The following is an 18,594-nucleotide window of genomic DNA, read 5'->3' as shown; positions in this document are numbered from 1 at the left end:
TGCAAAGGTGTTGGCAGAGAGGTTGAAAGGATGGATGTCGGAATTCATTGCTGAAGAACAGGCGGGATTTTTACCCAACAGACAAATTAAAGACAATTTGAGGACAGTAATAAACGCTATTGAATACTATGACAAGCACTGTGACAGAGAGGTTGGTTTTTTCTTCGTAGACGCGGAAAAAGCATTTGACAATCTGAACTGGGATTGTATGTTTGCTACCATGGAAAAGCTGCAAATGGGAGAAAAGTTCATACAAGCGGTTAAGGAAATTTATAGAGACCAGAGTGCAGCAATCATAGTGAATGAGGATTTGACAAAAAAATTGAAAATCAGCAAAGGAACCAGACAGGGATGCCCACTGTCTCCATTGTTGTTTATTTTGATTTTGGAAATATTGATGATTCAAATACGCGAAGATGACACAATCCGAGATATGAAAATAAAAGAGTTTTCTTACAAGGTCCAATTGAAAATATGCCAAAGGTAATAGAGAAAATAAAAGAGTTTGGAGATTTGGCTGGATTTTATGTGAACAAAAAGAAGTCAAAGATTTTATGTAAGAATATGACTAGACAGAAGCAGCAAGAGCTAACGGAGATAACAGACTGTGAGGTGACTAATAAAGTAAAATATCTTGGCATTGAGCTGACTGTGAAAAATATAGATTTGTTCAAAAATAATTATGAGAAACTGTGGATACAAATAGAGAGAGACTTAATAAAATGGAACAAACTGAATTTATCATGGCTGGGAAGAATTGCAGCAATAAAAATGAACGTCTTACCACGTGTGATGTTCTTGTTGCAAACTATACCAATTATCCGAGACTCCAAACAATTTGATAAATGGCAAAGGAAAATCTCAGATTTTGTGCGGGCAGGCAAGAAACCACGAGTGAAAATGAAGGTTTTACAAGATGCGAAGGAAAGAGGTGGCTTGCAACTGCCCAACATAAGACTGTATCATGAGGCAGTATGTCCTGTATGGTTGAAAGACTGGATAATGTTAAAAAACCGTAAGTTGCTGGCCCTGGAGGGACATAAAAAGATATATTTGGATGGCATGCATACATGTGGTATGACAAAGTAAAAGCGGACTCTATGTTTTTGCATCACTATATTCGGAGAAGCCTCTTCACGGTTTGGAAGAAATACAAGTTGTATATGGAAGATGGAATTCCTTCATGGGTGGTTCCGTATGAAGTAATAGATCCGAGAACTGTCGATAACGAACAGCAATGTCTAACCTACAAGGAGATTACACAAATACAACATTCAAAGCTGAGAATAAAGACAGAAGAAGAACTGTCTCCTTGTTATGGATGGTTCCAGTACAGACAGATCAGAGACCTTTATAATGCGGACTGCCAGAGAGGAGGAATAAGATTGGAAAATTTGGAGTTAGAGGAAGTGATACTACAAGAAGGCAAGAAAGAAATATCCAAGATCTACAAATTACTTTTAAAATGGTTTATGGTGGACAAAACAGTAAAAGTCCAGATGGTGAAGTGGGCAATAAACTTTCATAAAGAAATAACAATGGAGGCATGGGAGTACCTATGGAAAAATACAGTGAAGATTTCAACTTGTACGAACATTAAAGAGAATGTGTACAAAATGATTTACAGATGGTATTTAACACCAAAGAAAATTGCACTAGGAAAAACTAATATGTCAGACAAATGCTGGAAATGTAAAAAGCATGAAGGATCATTTTATCATATGTGGTGGACATGTGAGGTAGCTAAACAGTACTGGGGAGAAATAATTGAAGCAATAAATGAGATTTTACAAATACAAATAAACAAGAACCCAGAATTGTTGCTACTGAACTTGGGAATGGAGGCAGTTCCAATGCAGTATAGAACATTGTTATTTTACATGACTGCAGCGGCTAGACTTTTGTATGCGCAGAAATGGAAGACACAAGAAATACCAACTGTAGAAGACTGGATTTATAAATTGCTGTACATGGCAGAAATGGATAAAATGACAAGGAAACTTAAAGATCTTGACCTAGGACAATATATTGTTGATTGTGGGAAATTGAAACAATTTTTGGAAAAAAAGTGGGATGTAAAAGGAGAACTGTGGCAGTTTGAAATTTTTTTTAAAAACAATGTTGCAATGAGAAGAGAGAAGGGATCTTACCATTTAGGGGGAATGTAATTATAATCTAAGCTAATATAATATTTAAGGGAATTTTACATTGAATATATGAGATAATGAGAAGGGGTAAATAGATATCTCAATGAGATATACTATATATGATATATAACATAAAATAAAGGGTTAGTGGATCAGACTTTACATTATAACATATTATGTGGTTATGCTATATGGTGTTGTGTGCTGTGCTACATTGGTGGCATAGCATACAATATATATATAATATATTACTATAATATATACTATATTGATAGTGTATTTGATGGATTATATGCCTGAAAGAAAAGAAATAGAATAAGTTTAAAGTAAGAGATAGTGTGATCCCTGCTATATATTATACTATATTGTTATGTTATATTGATATGAGATATACTATATTGATAGTATGTTTGATAGAGTTTATGTAAAAGAATAAGAATGGGCTTAGAGTAAGAGATATTATGATTCAAAGTTGGTAGGAAAATATAAATGAAATAGATTTAAGTAATAAGAAGGGTTAAGGGTTGGAAAGCTGTTGGAAGTCAATAGGGAGGGGGGAGGAAAAGGGTGGGGGACAGAGTAAGGGGAAAAAATGGGATTATATGTGTTAAATTTGGAAAATTTTCTTTTGTTTTTCCACTCACCAATAAAATTTTATTAAAAAAAAAGAAAGAAAGAAAGCCACTGAGCAAACATGTTTTAGAAGAAGAGGAAGTGTACTCTGCAGCAGAGGCTACCGTATTCATAAAACTCGTTCATAGGATCCAAGCAATGAAATTAATGGAGGGGAGGTGACACCGTAAGCGAAGTGTGCAGAGTAAAAGAATAAGATAAGACACATACATACATTCACTATACATGTGTGAGGATGAAGATGAAAGAGGGAAACCAAATTAAAACCCTACCAGACAAGAAGTTATAAAAGAATGAACATGTGTTCTAACAGTGCTGGACAAAACAACAGCATAAGGATGAACATTAGAGTCAGTAAGAAAAATAGAAAAAACAACTTTAGTATTAGCATGGCTACAGGAAGATAAGGATAAAGCACCATTAGATTACAAACTGAGAAGAACCAACAGGCACAGACATGATCGAAAAGACTCTGAAAGTGAGTCTAAAAGGAAAAAATATGGACAGAGTGCAGCAGTCCCAGTACCAATCCACAAGAATATCACCACAAGAAAAAAAATTCTAGATGATGCATTTCTTATGATATTGTTGCACATGAATACTACACAAAATGAAAGATATATTATGAAGGTAACTGAATTTTCAGCTGAATATAAGGGCTCCTTCTATACTTTTCTATAGCTTTTGACTGAACCTATTTTAAATTTCACGTTTAATTTTTTAACACCTCATAACCAGGGTGTTCCTTTGCCTCCACACAGGCAAAATCAACAGCTGCCCGTACATGTGCATTCTCTGTGGTGGCCCCCACCGTACGAAACAACCTGCCTGAGGTCAGGAGACCCTCTGCTCTCCTGACTTCCCACAAATGATGCAAAACTAAATTATTCAAGAGGGCTTTTTTACTGAGATAGGAGGGCTGTACTGTAGGGAGGTGGTCTCAAAGATATGCTTTACTAGGGGCCATAGACTTCACCACTATATTCTACCTGTTGCCTTATGTCCTATCTGTTGCTTTAAGTATGATGCTATTGGGTAGTTTTAAATTCTTTAATAACAAGTCCAGGAATTGCTTATGCTCTGATTCAGCATTTCTTCAACTCTGTATTAGATTTTGCTAACGTTATGTCTTTGTAAATTTGCATTTATTTATCCTATGTCATTTTTTATTAAAAAGTCTTTGATACTGACTGAACTAATCTCATACTATGCAATCTGCCTTGAGTCTTAGTGAGAAAGGCACATTATAAATGACATACATACATACATACACACACACATATACATACATACATAAAATGCATCTGAATATATTTAGTGAAATCTTTACTGGTCTCATTATTTCATACAAATAATCTTTTGATTACAGCTTTAGAACTAACAGAGATAGAATCCCCCCCAAGGAGATTGTTAGTGCACATATTTAAATTCTTTTCACTGTCTTGTTTGGCATGGAATTGGTTTTCATAATGCTCTCTGTTTTAAATATTTATATTGTATTTATTGTGATTTTAATTATGGAATGTAATTTTTAAAGTTTCTGAAGGTAATCCGCCCTGAGTTTGCTGGTATGGGGAGGGCGGAATAAAAATTAAAATAGTTCATTAAAAAGTTGACATTCTGAATATTCCTATGACTTGGAAAAAGGAAACCAATGTATTTATTTGTTTAAGATGTATTTAGAAATAACTAATCACACCAATTTATTCCTGATAGTTCACAGCTGTGATTCAAAGCATATGAAAAGGAATTGCACAACTGATCAGAATCTAAAGAATGTGTATTAGGGAAGTGATAACCTTACAGTGCAGTTGCCAATTGACTATTTTTTTCATTCGCCAAGCCATTTTGGTGTTTTTTTTAAAGGGAGGGGGAAATTAGTAGCTAGATAAGATTTATTTATAATGATGGGAGGGAGAAGATCTACAAAATGGGGACCTATTTTCTCATTTCCGAAGAGCAATCAAACCCAGGATGAATCAAACAACCAAGGAAAAACAGTCACCTACAGGAAAAGTGTTTTTGCCATATATCAAAGGAATTACTGATCAGATGGGAAAGCTTATGGAAAAGCATAACCTTCAAGCAGTATTCAGACCCACCCGAAAAATACAACAGATGCTACGATCAGCAAAAGACAGCAGAGACCCCCTCACCTCTGCAGGAGTATACCGTATACCCTGCAGCTGTGGACAAGTTTACATCGGGACCACAAAGCGTAGCATCCAGACAAGAATAAAAGAACATGAAAGACACTGCAGACTTGGACAGCCTGAAAAATCAGCAGTGGCTGAACATAGCCTAACTCAAACAGGGCACAGTATCTTATTCCAGGACACCAAAATACTGGACAACACTTCCAACTACTTTGTCAGACTGCACAGGGAAGCCATTGAAATTCACAAGCATAAGCAAAACTTCAACAGGAAAGAAGAAACCTTAAGAATGAACAGAGCATGGGCTCCAGTTCTGAAAAACACCAGGCCAACAAAACACTCCACACCCGACAATAGCCCTGCAGAGAAGATTAGCACATCAAGCACCAATCCATATGCAAAAGAACCTCCTCAGGTTACAGTGAAGCCTCCCGCCATTAGCATTCCACACCCTGGGAAACTCTTACAGAATGACTCAGCTCAACCCCACCCCTCCTGAGTAGATACAAATGACCTACATCTTTTCCACACTGTGACACTGAGAGATCTCTGTCTTTTGGTGCTACACCTCTGAAGATGCCAGCCACAGCTGCTGGCGAAACGTCAGGAACTACAATGCCAAGACCACGGCAATACAGCCCGGAAAACCCCCAACAACCATATTTTCTCATTTATTGTTTATGCATACATGGGTTGGGCACACATGCATACTATGTAGGGGTAAAGGCTCTCGCAAGAGTTCTCTATGCATATATGCAAGACTTCAAAAGGAAGACCACACAGCAATTTCCCTGTGGCTGCTGATGTTTTGAACAGTGTGTCACCTAACATTCTTCAGCATGGTTGGGTTAATTTCAGTCCCACTCTAATAACATATTGGTAGGGGTTGGGTTGTCCATCTGGAACTAGTCACCATACCACTGGTTGACCACCCGTTGTTGGCTGTCAGCTGCCTGCCACTGCTCCCATACTAGTAGCCACAAGACTTCAGGCAAAGAGGTGGCAAAAGGTCAGACTCCTAAGCCCAGCACCTACCTCACTGAGCTGCCAACAGCATGTTGTGCATCTAGTCCAGTTACCGCTAGCTGGGTATCACCAGGGCCGGTGCGCCCATTGAGGCCAGGTAGGCGGTTGCCACGAGTGCTGGGGAGCCGGAGGGGGTGCCGGAGGGCTGAGAGGGAGGGATGGGAAGCTGCAGCTACTGCAGCCTCCCAGCCCTCCCGCCCCACGCTGGGTGCAGCAGCTGCGGGCCATGCACGGCAGGCCCAGGGCGGTGCACAGCAACCAAGCGGGAGAGCTGGGAGGCCACCCGTGCGGCGTCCCAGCCGCCTGCCGCAATCAATGGGGCTGGCTCGCAGTGCACACTGTGTGATAACGTCACACGTGACATCATCACGCAGCGTGGTGCATGTGCCGGCGCCCAGCCATGGGCACCGGGAATCCTGGCGCTGCCCCTGGGTATCACAGCAGGCAGCCGATGGGGTAACTCTCCCAATTTGCCTCTTGCTGCCATCTAGAATCATGCTGTGGCCGATTAAAGCAGCCATCAAGTGAGTACAAGGGGGAGGGGACAATGTCTGAAGTGTGTAAACACATTTGTGGAAAGAAGAGCACATTTGTACAATGGGCAAATGGCTTCAGATGCTTAATTCCCTGCCTATATACATAATTTGAGTTGTGTGAAGTCTGTAGTAAAGTTGGCTCACTTGAATGATTTTTCTTGTATAGTTTTCCAAATTGCTACTTAATTAATTAAATGTTTTCTAGGTTTAATTAATTTCTAAACAATATGCTGTACATAGGGGATGACTATACATGTGGCTTGATATGCAGGCCAGGGTCACCTGCTTACATGTAGCTTTTGGTTTGTGCTTGTGACAAATTAAGTCTGGCTCATGCAGGGACAATATGTGGTGTCTGGAACCATATATGGATGTAATGCTTGGCAGCAGATGACTTATAATACCTTAGGTGATTGGAGTTTCTTTTTTTCTGTGAATTCCATTACCAGGGCTTGCCCACTGGCTCCCAATGGGCTCTGCTTCACGTACCATCCACTGACCCTCATCATCATGTTCCCCCTCCACAACAATCCTATATGAGACACTTTCAACAAATTAGGCTTCAAACGCATATTTCTACTCATAAGTTAAACAGAGGAGGACAGAACAGACATACTAATAGGATGAGATAAATGTACTTGTCAGACTCAGTACATCATCCAGAAATATTGGCATTTCCTAATGCAAACACACAAAAACAAAAACTTCAGCCCCTAAAAATAAAACTTGTTCTGCTTCTTTGTTACAGATGGACCTTGGGTAAGAAGCTCAAACAGAAGCCTCTAAGCTTCTCAGTTTTATCTCTTATCTACATGAATTGATTTAGGGTGAAAAATTGTTCTCCCGACTAGCTCTAAAGGGTGTAAGTTAGAGGAGGGTAAATTAGTTGAACACTAGAAGAAATTTTCTGATGGCAAAAACAGCTTTCACAGTAAAACCAAGTACATGGGGGGCTCTCTCTTTGCTGGAGGTTTTCAAGCAGAGGTTGGTCATCCATGTGTTAGGAATAGTCTGGCTTTAGATTTTCTGCACTGAACAGGGGAACGGATTAGACAGTCAACAAGGCCTGTCCTAACACTCTGACCCATAGTGGAGATGTATGGAATGTCTGATTTAAAAAGGTACCCTGTGAATGACAAGATTCAATCATCCTGTTTTGGAGACATCTCTGTGGAAATATTCTTTTGAAGGTAAGAGGTTGAACTACACAGACTCTGAATATGTTTGTTTGACAAATCACATTTAAAGGCAGTAGCTTGCATCCAGTGAGATCTCCTTGCGAAGCAGACCTTGCAGAAGATTTCCTACTTCTCTCTCCTGCTGCAATGTAGTAAGACCTCCTGAAATTATGATCTTGGAGGTTAAGATGGAAATCTGCAGCAGGTAGAGGGAAATCAGCAATTGTATATTCCTGCTGGAGAGAAAGGTACACAGATATTTCCAGTCTTTCACTGTGGCCACCAGGAGAAGACTCCAATTTAGAGAATCTTCTTTTTTATCAGACTCAGAATAAGCTAGTATCTATCCAACATCTAGAATACAGATCACAAACTGTTGCTTATTAACATAGCCTAAGCATCCCTACCCTTTTCATACCCTTCTTACTGACTCCTGTGCAAAAACTGACCTTCAGAAAACTGTCAGCTTCTCTGTGGTGGTGGTGGTCACTCCACTACTTCTACTAGCCTTACCACTTTTATGCAGCTGGTGCCACCATGCTCTAAATTGTTTTCCTACTAAATTCATGCAGCCTGACTAGAAAGAAATAAGCTGGATAGGGAAGGGGAAACCACATGAATAACTGTATTGTCGAATAACTGTATTGGTGCTACACCTCTGAAGATGCCAGCCACAGCTGCTGGTGAAACGTCAGGAACTACAATGCCAAGACCACGGCAATACAGCCCGGAAAACCCACAACAACCACATGAATAACTGTTGATCAGTCAGTCAAGTATCTTTCTAATGCTTCCTGTTAGAGGTCCTAGAAACATTATGGGATGCATGCATCATTCCTCAGCAATCCTAAATATGATTTCCCTTCCTGTACCAGCTCAACTCATAGTAGCCCTATCACCTAGAAAGTTATGTGGTTGCTGCTCCTTAAAAGAGAGGATAAACACACTGTTCAGTGCTGGTTTGATCTAATGACTTAATCTAATTGCTCTCCACTATTCTAGACCACTCAGGATAAGAATATACATGCTCCACTTTACAAACTAGTAACTTGAAATTTTGTTAATTTTAGAAAGAAACAGTCAAAGACACCTGCTCAGGTACCAGGCTTCCACTATCCACTATTTTAGCTCAAGATACTCTAAAAATACTTCTTACCAGAATGCGCCTATAGTTAGTAGGACATGTTACCTTTCTATGCTACTTAAGTATACATAAGTACTGAGCTTTGGTAAACAGTATGAGTTGAATCCAGATTACATTTTCCATTAACGCTGCAGCCCATTGATCTCCCCATCAGTAGCTGATACTGATAGAGGTGGGAAATGAACAGCTCAAAGTCAGCAGGAAAAGCTGTACTATGCACATGTACACATGAAGCTGCCTTATACTGAATCAGACCATTAGTTCATCAAGGTCAGTATTGTCTACTCAAACAGGCCACAGCTCTTAAGGGTCCCAGGCAAAGATCTTTCACATCACCTACTACCTTATCCTTTCAACTGGAGATCCCAGGGACTGAACCTGAGACCCTTTGCATGCCAAGGAGATGCTCTGCCATTAAGCCACAGCCCCAATCATATGAAAGCAGCAGCACCCTGTCTCTTCTAATGAACAGCTCCACCTTAAAACAAACCTGAAAGCTCTAAACTAGATGTTACAGTCTGAAGTATGAATGCAGACCTGGCAATGTCTAGGTAGGCAGAAACTTCAAAATGGCCCCCTTTCTCTTTTAGAATTTTTTTATAATCACAACTATTATTTTAATACCAGACAACCCCAATTCTCACCCACTCCCAGGTTCATGTGCACACATGCAAAGTAAATTCCTTTCCTGTTTGCTTCAGATAATGTCATGTTCCCAACCAATTCTTAGGGTGATTCCGTTGCAAGTATAGCTTGTGGTTCCTAACAGATCACAAAATGATTATCCCTACAGAACAGAGTCTTAAATATTTAAATGGAATCCTAAATACACTTATTAGAACAAATCTTGCTATCCTAAACAGAGTTACTCTAGTGTAAGGTCACTGAAATCAATGTAACTCTGCTTAGGATTGCTCTGAAATTTAAACTTCACACTGCAGGACCCATTTTTAATAAACTTGTTTGGATGAGTATGCAAGCTGCCTCAAGCAAGATTTCAGAGGTAGAATAAAGATATAAATAAGGCCTGCTTTTCTGAATCTTAAAACATTCACTTTTTTATCCATTTAACTTACAGTGTCAGATAGCAAGCAAAGGAATAGCAATTGTTAACTGCAGACAAAATTACTGAGAACTAGTTTATCAACGCAGGCTGAACTGGACAGTATTTTCTCAAGAGGATGGTTTAGAATTAGGTTCTCAGTGTATCACAAACACATTGCCAAACACATTCCTACCAAAACCATGTAGAAAGCCGCTTTAGAAAAGAGCTACTGTCAAACAAAAATAGAAAAGTGTCTGACATTCCAAGAAAAATGGAACACAATATGCTGAACAGAAATAAGGGAAACAGTTATACTGTTGAAACAAATTGGAAAATTTGAGATATATATATAAGAACAGCTGGCTGTGAAAAATCAAATATAACAGATGGGCACTATCCAAATGCACTAGAGAGCAGTCCCTTTCCTTTACAGACCCATAGGACAAACTCCACACCATATTAAGGCCTAGAGGCTACTAATTTTAAATTTCAAAGGGTACCTACTCTCAAAGATATGCACATTTTGCAAGGCACCAGGCACAACTGATAAAAATATTACAAGTGTACTTGTGATGGGATCAGCTTACAAGCAGCAATAATATCAATACTTTTAGAACACTAAAAAATATAAAGAAGCTGTAGAATACCTCTAGGCAATGAAATCACTTGGAGTAAAAACAAACTGTGGCACTGGTGACTAATATAAGGCAAGGAGACAATCAAGAAATGGGGGAGCATTTGACAAGTTCCTACACAATACTGTCTACCTTTACACAGTATTTATTCTACCCAAAAACTTCAGGTGGTTTCTTTCACCAGAAAAGTACCAAGCAGACACTGGTGTTGTTGGTGTTGACTTTACTTCCAAGACAGAACAAATTGTCCAGCAAGGGAGTAAAAAGTCTTTGAGGACACATCATCTTTTCCTTGTATCTATATGGTCTATATGTTAATGAACAATAATGAACACAAATGCCATGCTTAACCAAGCAAATATATCACCCTATCTTCTCCCATCTTAAAACTGTTTTATTTATTTATTTAAAGAGTCAACCAATCATTAATTCTCTCTTCCAAATCCACATAGTTTCATTCTAAATCCAGATTAGAGTATCATCACATTCTTACCTGTGTCCCCATCCCCACTCTCCATTTTTACAGGTTTACTGGTTTCTGACGGAGTGTTCATTCTTGAGTCTGCATTAGAAACAAACATAATGGTGATAATCAGGGCAAAAGAATCCTACCAATACTATCTTTTCTACGATACAGAGGATCAAACACCACATTATATCAATAAATAGTACATACTAAATCAAGACCTAAATGCAATTGTTGGGGACACATCAAGTAAATATCAAAAGGAACCTAGAAAACTAGGCCATGGAAATTTCTAGCACCACTGCAAAACCTTTTGCAATGATTATATTCAAAGGGCTGCAGAGGGAATGGCATCCTCTGAAGATGCTTCATAAGATTCCAAAGATCCTCTGAAGATCCTTCATGGTTTCTTCATTTGTTTCAAGTACGATCAGTTAACCAATCACAAAGGACTGTATTGAAGCATCATTTGGTTGATATTTTTGAAATATGGCATTTTGATTTTACAAAATTTTCCTAGACTGTTTAAAATGTTCTTTGATGTTCTGTTTAAACATTCACCTCAATTCGTCCCTATGCCAGCCACCCTACTGGTGCCCCCCGACACTGCTGTTAGCCTGTTGTCTGTATGATGCTGCCCTGGCACCTCCATGCTACTATTAAGCAATTACGTCATGATGCTAAGCTCAACACAATGGCACATGGTAGTATTTAAAAAGGACTATATACAAAATAAAGACAAATAATCTAAAACTTCTTAGGATTAAAAAAAATGCAGGCACTCAGAATTTTCCTAATGCTGCTGCTGCAGATGAAAAGGAACTGATCAGAAAAGTCCAACTCTTTTCTTTTGGGCATGCGCAGGCTGAGCTCCTTTTCTGAGGGGAGAATCTTTGCACCTAACAGCTAGCTCTAGAAGTTATTCCTAAAAGCTACAAAGCTGATATGTGCAATACACAAAGACCACGTAGTAGTAAACAGAGGCTTGATTTACGTTTAAAGACTTCTGAAACAGGATTAAACTGGGATGGGGATGGCGATCAACGATTGTTTATGGCAAATGGCAAAACACAAACTAAATGACATACAACAATTTTGACATATCCCTAAGACGGTCATTCATTTAAATTCTTTCTGAACTATAATTCAGTAAGTATTCAATTATAATAAGCTCAGATTCCTTTCTGCAAACTGAACTAGTGCTTTTCAGTATAATACAATGTTATTGAAGAACACCATTGCTGCAGCCAACAGATTTATTTTCATTATAGACTACCATCAATTCTCAGCCTTCTTCAACTGGTGAAAATATGTTTTTTATTACTGCAAGAAATGCAGACTCTTTATGAATAATATGTGAAATGAAACACACAATACTTCACACACTTCCTCACTCAAAGCTGTGCCAAATGTGCAAAATTTGATTTTTGATGAGATAGTTCACATCTTGAAGGGGAGGCATGACAATAATTGTCAGAAAAGCCTACCACCCTCTCTTTCAGACAGTTTTGCTTATTTTACATTTCAGGTAATGAAGGGAGTAACAAAACATACATGCACCCTATTTTGGTAGCAAACAATTCCCTTGGAACAATTAACCATATTATATAGAATTTAGATGAATCCTATTTACTTGCTGTAACTGTTTAAGTGGGCTTCTCCCATCATACATTTCCACTGAGGTAATGGTTCCCAGTTGTAATCCACTGGTCAACTGTAGGCACTGAAGGGCAGACAAATGCTCCAAAACACAATCTCTAGGTGATCTGAATATTGTCCCAGACTTCTCTTATGTAAGAGAATAGTGGAAGAGAATGAAAACATGGGACAACTAACTTAAAAACACCCCCCTCAAATACAGAAACTGCTATAGTAGGAGAAGAGTCATCCTCAGAAACCTGCCTATGTTGGAATTATAAATAACATCCCCCAGAAAACTGGAAAGACCAAGTACATATTAAAACATGTATTAATACATATATTGTGACAGATGGCTGTCACATTCTAGGAAAATATTACCCAATATGTAAAGGTAAACATTGGATCAAACAGGAAGAAGATTGGGGTGAAAAAAGAAAGAATTATGTCAAATTAATAATCAGAACACAAAAGTATTACAAATTCCTAGTTATCAACAAAAAAGTAGAAACAAAGCAAAAACCTCTCTCTCAATACCTGGATCACAAAGGAAGTAGGTTTTTTTTCCTGCTATGGACAGTTAGCAATAAGGAATCCCAGAAACATTAACCTACAGAAAGGAGAATCTTGTCTAGGTATCTTAAAATTTAAAACTAAGTTGTTATTCTAACGGACAAGCAACATTTAAGAAGTGTAAGCTATCAGCAATGTATTTTTCTCCATTAAGCTATTTAAGTTATCTAAGCATAAAGTGTGCACAGATCGTGTCTGGAAAGTGGGACATAAATAAGAAATAAAAGGATAACACTGTGGGCATGGAAATATTTCCAATAAGGAGCCCTCATATTTCTGGAAGGGTCAATTGTATCAGTCCAACCTTTGAAATAACAGACATGAAGGGGAGATGATTTCAGCAGCTACCACAGCACAACAATGATTCTCAATAGTCCTGCCTAAAGGTAAAGGTAGTCCCCTGTGCAAGCACCAAGTCATTATTGACCCATAGGGGGGCTATGCCTACAGAATCTGCCGCTAATTACAACATGTATAGTATCTTCTGCCTCACAAGAAATCCTACAATTCTCCCAAAGAATGGTATAACATTGTTTGTTTTGAGGTAAGGAATTTCTCTGTATAAAAAAAGGGGAGGGGGGAGAACAATTGCCAGATCAGGGGTTCCTAGCATGGTGCCCACTGAGCCCACTGATACCTCTTCTGGAACCCATCAAGTGTTTTTAGAAAGTGGGCAGGGCCAGATGGGGCTTTTGCTCAGCTGGGCTTTTAATTGCATGCTGATTTTTTAAAATGTTGCTTTGGCAGCAGCTGTCACCACATCTCTACTGTTTAACTGAAAGTAAGTTGAGTGTATGCAAGAAAATATTTCAAAATAATATGTTCATTTAAAAAGGCATCCTGTTAAACACAGGTTCTGCCTGAAATATTGAAGGGTTACTGTTAGAGTTATGCATAATCTCACTCTTTGACATTTTGTGGTTGGATCTGCCTCCTGTGACAGCCATTTTGTGCTTGGCTCCTCCTCATGGCAGTCATTTTGTAGTTACGCCCATCATTGTGTGTCAGAATTCCAAAGGTTCAGAAAAACTGGGGACCCCTGTGCTAGATGATTACAATCTTGGGGAGCATTGAGAAGATAAATATGAATTAATTTTTATGCCAACATCTGTTAATAAATTAGAAACACCTATATCTCACACACCAAGGCTAAAACACGCCCAATACATGGTCTTTTTTCAGAAGTTGATGTGAAACGTGAAAACGTTTTTGAAACATTTCTTCCATACCTGTAAACAAGTTGCTTTACCACTCTACAGATTAATATTTTTGAAGTTCCAGGTTTATATTACTGTAGCAAGTTGAGACAGATTTTAAAAAACAAACAAACAACCCCTTATACCGTGCAGAAGACTTTTACCATAAAGACTTTCCCTAGGAAGCATGATTTTGTTATAATCCCTCGAATGCATCTTGAATTGTCAGGATTTGCAAATAAAATAAAAATCTCTGAATGATGCTTCAAAGAAAGTGCAAGGACCTTCACATTCTCAAATTTCTGAGCAACTGGTTGTCAGAAAATGAGAGTGGCGTCCTGAGCTCCTTGAAGGATAGGAAGGACAAAAAATAGATTGCTACAGGACAGCCAGTATGTAATGGACTTATCTTAGTACAATTTGCTACCACAAGATGTAGTGATAGGCACTACCTTACATTACTTTATAAGTAACTTGTGTTCACAGATGGTTCATCTTATCAATGACTATTAGCTATGACAGTTAAATAAAACCTCCATATACACAGGCAATTTCCCTCTGAATATTTATTTTATTTATATCTCACCTTTCTCCCTAGTGGGGCTTATATCATTCTCTTCTCCTCCATTTTACCCCCCCACAACAACTCTATGAGGTAGGTTAGGGTAAGAGTGTGCGACTGGCCTAAGATCACTCAGTATGTTTCTATGGCAAAGTGGGAGAACCTGGGTCTTCCAGATCTCAGTTCGACTCTCTAACCACTATACAAAACTGGCTAAATACCAAATGCTGAGGTGAAAAAACAAGGCAAGGCTATCTCCCTCATGATCTTCTTATAAATTCACAGATATCTGGCTGGCCCACTAGTGAATGCAGAACGCTGCATCAGCTGAAACTGATGTGTAATAAGGTATTTCCTGTGTTCAGGATTACACTTACTTTAAACATAGTACTGATTAAACATTGTACTGATAGGCAAAATGTATGATTTAAAGTGTTAGGCTTAGCTACTATAGTTTGCCTAGAAAGGGTTTAAAAATAACAAGGAGAAAATAATTTTCTGTATTCACAAGCAACAAAATTTCATATAAATTGTTGAAACATTGCTATGATCTAAAAGTACAAGAGTCAAAACCAAAGCAGGGACTGAAAGCACCAGGTGCAGGACTGGCCATATTCTGGTGAGCTGCTACCAAAACAAAAATCATTCTTGCTAATGTTAAAGAGAGCTCCAGCGTCCTTTTAAGACAGCACAAGGCCAATAATAAAAAAATAACCAGCATTTCAAAACAAGTACAAATACCTTTAAGAATGGATCTGCTAATATTGGCAAGCTTATAAATCCATCTAAAGGTATACTTTTGCCCCCATCCTTATGCACTGATGAAGGTGTGTCATGATATAGAAAGAATGCACTAAAGGCAGGAAGACAGCTCTCTATACTGAATGCTTCTCAACATTTTTACTGCATTGTAATACTGCAAAATTTCTTCTAAATACACAGAGAAGAGCTTGAGGTAAAGATACTTGCAAATCTTCAGTTTGCATTACTATTTAACTCTAAAACCTCTGATTATTAATTCTTAAAATACTACAGATTAGAAGCCCCGAAGATAAAGGACAAAGACTTCAAAATCTAAATAGCCAATGTACAATATATATAAACACAAACATAATTAAAATGCTGCTAATGGAGGTTCAGATGTAAATACTGTAGCCCTTACAATCACTACTGATAGAGGTATCAGAAGAACTGACTTTGCTAGCAACCCTGTTTGCCACTAAACATTGGTGCAGCTTTATATCATTTACACCCACACAAATATACCACTCAAGATGAATTGATCAGCCTGTTAAGTCATGATGGATGGGGCTTTCTCCCTCCTAAATGTTGCTTTAGAAAGAAACATACAGAAAAACAAGACCCTACTTCTGTCAACAATCCAATATATTTCAGATTAAAACCTCCCAAACAACTGCACTGAATATCACTTGAAGCTGGAGTAACTCTTGTCCTTCCAAAGGAGCACAGCAAGATTCTCCTAAACACAGAAAAATACAAGTCAAAGAGGCAAGCCATCACATCACTGGTAGTCTCCAGCCTTTCAAATGCCTCTCTCAGTCCTGCATATGTGATTACGCATGTATGCATAGTCAATCTTAACAACAGCTATTTCCATATTAAACACCTGGAAGAGTCAGTTGAACTGGTACCCACCTAGAACGTAGTCGCTGCAGTCCAGCATAGCTGTGCAATCCTCTGCAGATTCAGATAGTCCAAGGAAAGGGGAAAAAAACACTATTTGTAAAATAAAAACCTACACTACTGCTCTTAACAGAACAAGAAAGGGAGGGGGTGGGGATAGAGAAACACAACTTCAGTTACACCATAGCAATCTTCAACTGAACAGAGAAACTTCAGTTGCTCTGTGGAGTTTTAGTCTCTCCTACTAGCTGTGTCTGACATTGTCAAGGCGACTGAAGCATGAAAAGTTCCCCTTTTTTAATAAAATAGAAACAAAGATTGCAGCTGGCAGTTTCCATAATGAAGCTTAATCAGTATGCGCCTGATTAGGGCCTTATGCAAATCTCCCCTCGTTAGCACAGCAGCCAGCACTTTGAAGTCCATGAACAATTCATTTGCAGAGTACACTGAAAGCACTCCCTGCATAATTTAAATCATGATATAAATATTTATCAGCTCATTTGCATATTAATTGGCAGTGCATGAAGGGAAAAATTATCTCCCAAGTGCCTGCATAATAATTAGGGAACAAAATGAAAATTTCTTCCAATAGCTTTCCTTCTCAGACCTAACTTGAACATGGTACCATGGGGAAGGAGGGAGGGGAACGAGGCAAGACAAAATTCTGTTAAAATGCCACTGAAACGACACGTACAAATTAGAAACAACTCTACAGACTTAAGCACCTTTAATCTTATTCCTGCTGGCAACAATGACTTCAGTAATAAAGGAGATTTGGAAAAGCTTTCTACACAATCCAAATAATCCCAAGAAAACAATTAGCAAGGTAGGAGCTGAACACAGACCTGTCTTAACGATTGCCTGCACATTTATGTGGCATTTTCTAAATGCATTATATGACAGTTTAACAGTTCCATAAAAAAGAGAGAGAAATAATTTTATGCAGGGAAGCAGCATACCTTTAAGTAGTGTAAAATAAGCAATTCACATTCATTGCTTTAAAAACTTAGCCCAATACAAGTCAATATCAAGTAATACTTGAGCTCTTCTAGTCCCCTAATGTATTTCAAAATAAGGCTGCTGCTTTTGTATACAGGAAAACAAGATTTATCTAAATGAATACTCTAGAAGGGTCTACTTCAGATTACAGTTGCAGCCCATGGACCACCAGGAGTCATAAGAAGCTCAGTTTCTAATGGGGTATGTTGAGCACCAAGCAATTAAGAAGTAAGTGTCAAGAGAAATGTGACAGTTTACATGAGGACCTCTCTTACAAAGTGGCTAAGAAATCGAAACAGTGTATAGGTTTCTAAAAACCATTAGCTCAAATTAAAAATCATGCGTCACCTCAAGTGTCCAAATATACAGAACTCGACATTTAACAGGACACTTGCAGAGTCCACAGCCACATCACTCTTCAGAAACCAAGAGAATTCCTAATTGCTGGAACGAATGTTTACTGACTGGAAGGAAAACTAAACAAACTGATGTGAGCTTTCTAAAATTAAGAAAATGGCATCCATATAAATATCTTATCCTGAACTACAGCAATCAGTACTATTGCTTAAACATGATGAACAATTGCATCTTAAAGATTCTCAAATTCATTTTAGTAGAAATGTTTAACAAAAATTGTCTAATTAGTTCAGTGTATAAACAAACACACACACAATTCTATCTACATCTTGGCCCCTCCAGTTAGGGTTACCAGGTGACAATGATGAAGTGACAGGGAAAGCCACAAGTAGCAGAATTCCTTAAGCTTTTAATGTCTAGAGACTCAAGCACCTCCACCATCTAGCCCCTAGATCCTAAGCCCTAATACCCAGAGCTGCAAATCTTTCCACCTGATTAATCAGGCAACCTAGTACAAAAACAAATGAAACATAAATTTATAAATGTCATGAATAGACGCGCCACCTTAGGGTAGGGCTTGACAAATCCCAGGTCATCACAGCACCTAGAAATTTCAAAATTTTACAGCTGGCTTCTATAACTAAAGAAAATTTGTCAAG

The 18,594-nt window shown here is 38.4% G+C and overlaps 1 protein-coding gene across 1 annotated transcript in view; it reads right to left on the bottom strand.

The window, feature by feature from the left end:
- POU2F1 (POU class 2 homeobox 1) overlaps positions 1-16,619 on the bottom strand; it is a 71,897-nt gene extending 55,278 nt beyond the window's left edge. The window contains exons 1-2 of the mRNA XM_054974703.1: positions 16,592-16,619; positions 10,994-11,062 (exon numbers count right to left, since the gene is read on the bottom strand). Of these exons, the coding sequence (XP_054830678.1) occupies positions 10,994-11,062; positions 16,592-16,619 (97 nt within the window). The remainder of the gene's footprint in view (positions 1-10,993; positions 11,063-16,591) is intronic.
- Between the last annotated feature and the right edge of the window lie 1,975 nt (positions 16,620-18,594).

The sequence above is a fragment of the Eublepharis macularius genome, chromosome 3, assembly GCF_028583425.1.
Source record: "Eublepharis macularius isolate TG4126 chromosome 3, MPM_Emac_v1.0, whole genome shotgun sequence".
Classification (NCBI taxonomy): domain Eukaryota; kingdom Metazoa; phylum Chordata; class Lepidosauria; order Squamata; family Eublepharidae; genus Eublepharis; species Eublepharis macularius.
This window is presented reverse-complemented; position numbering and strand designations above follow the sequence as displayed.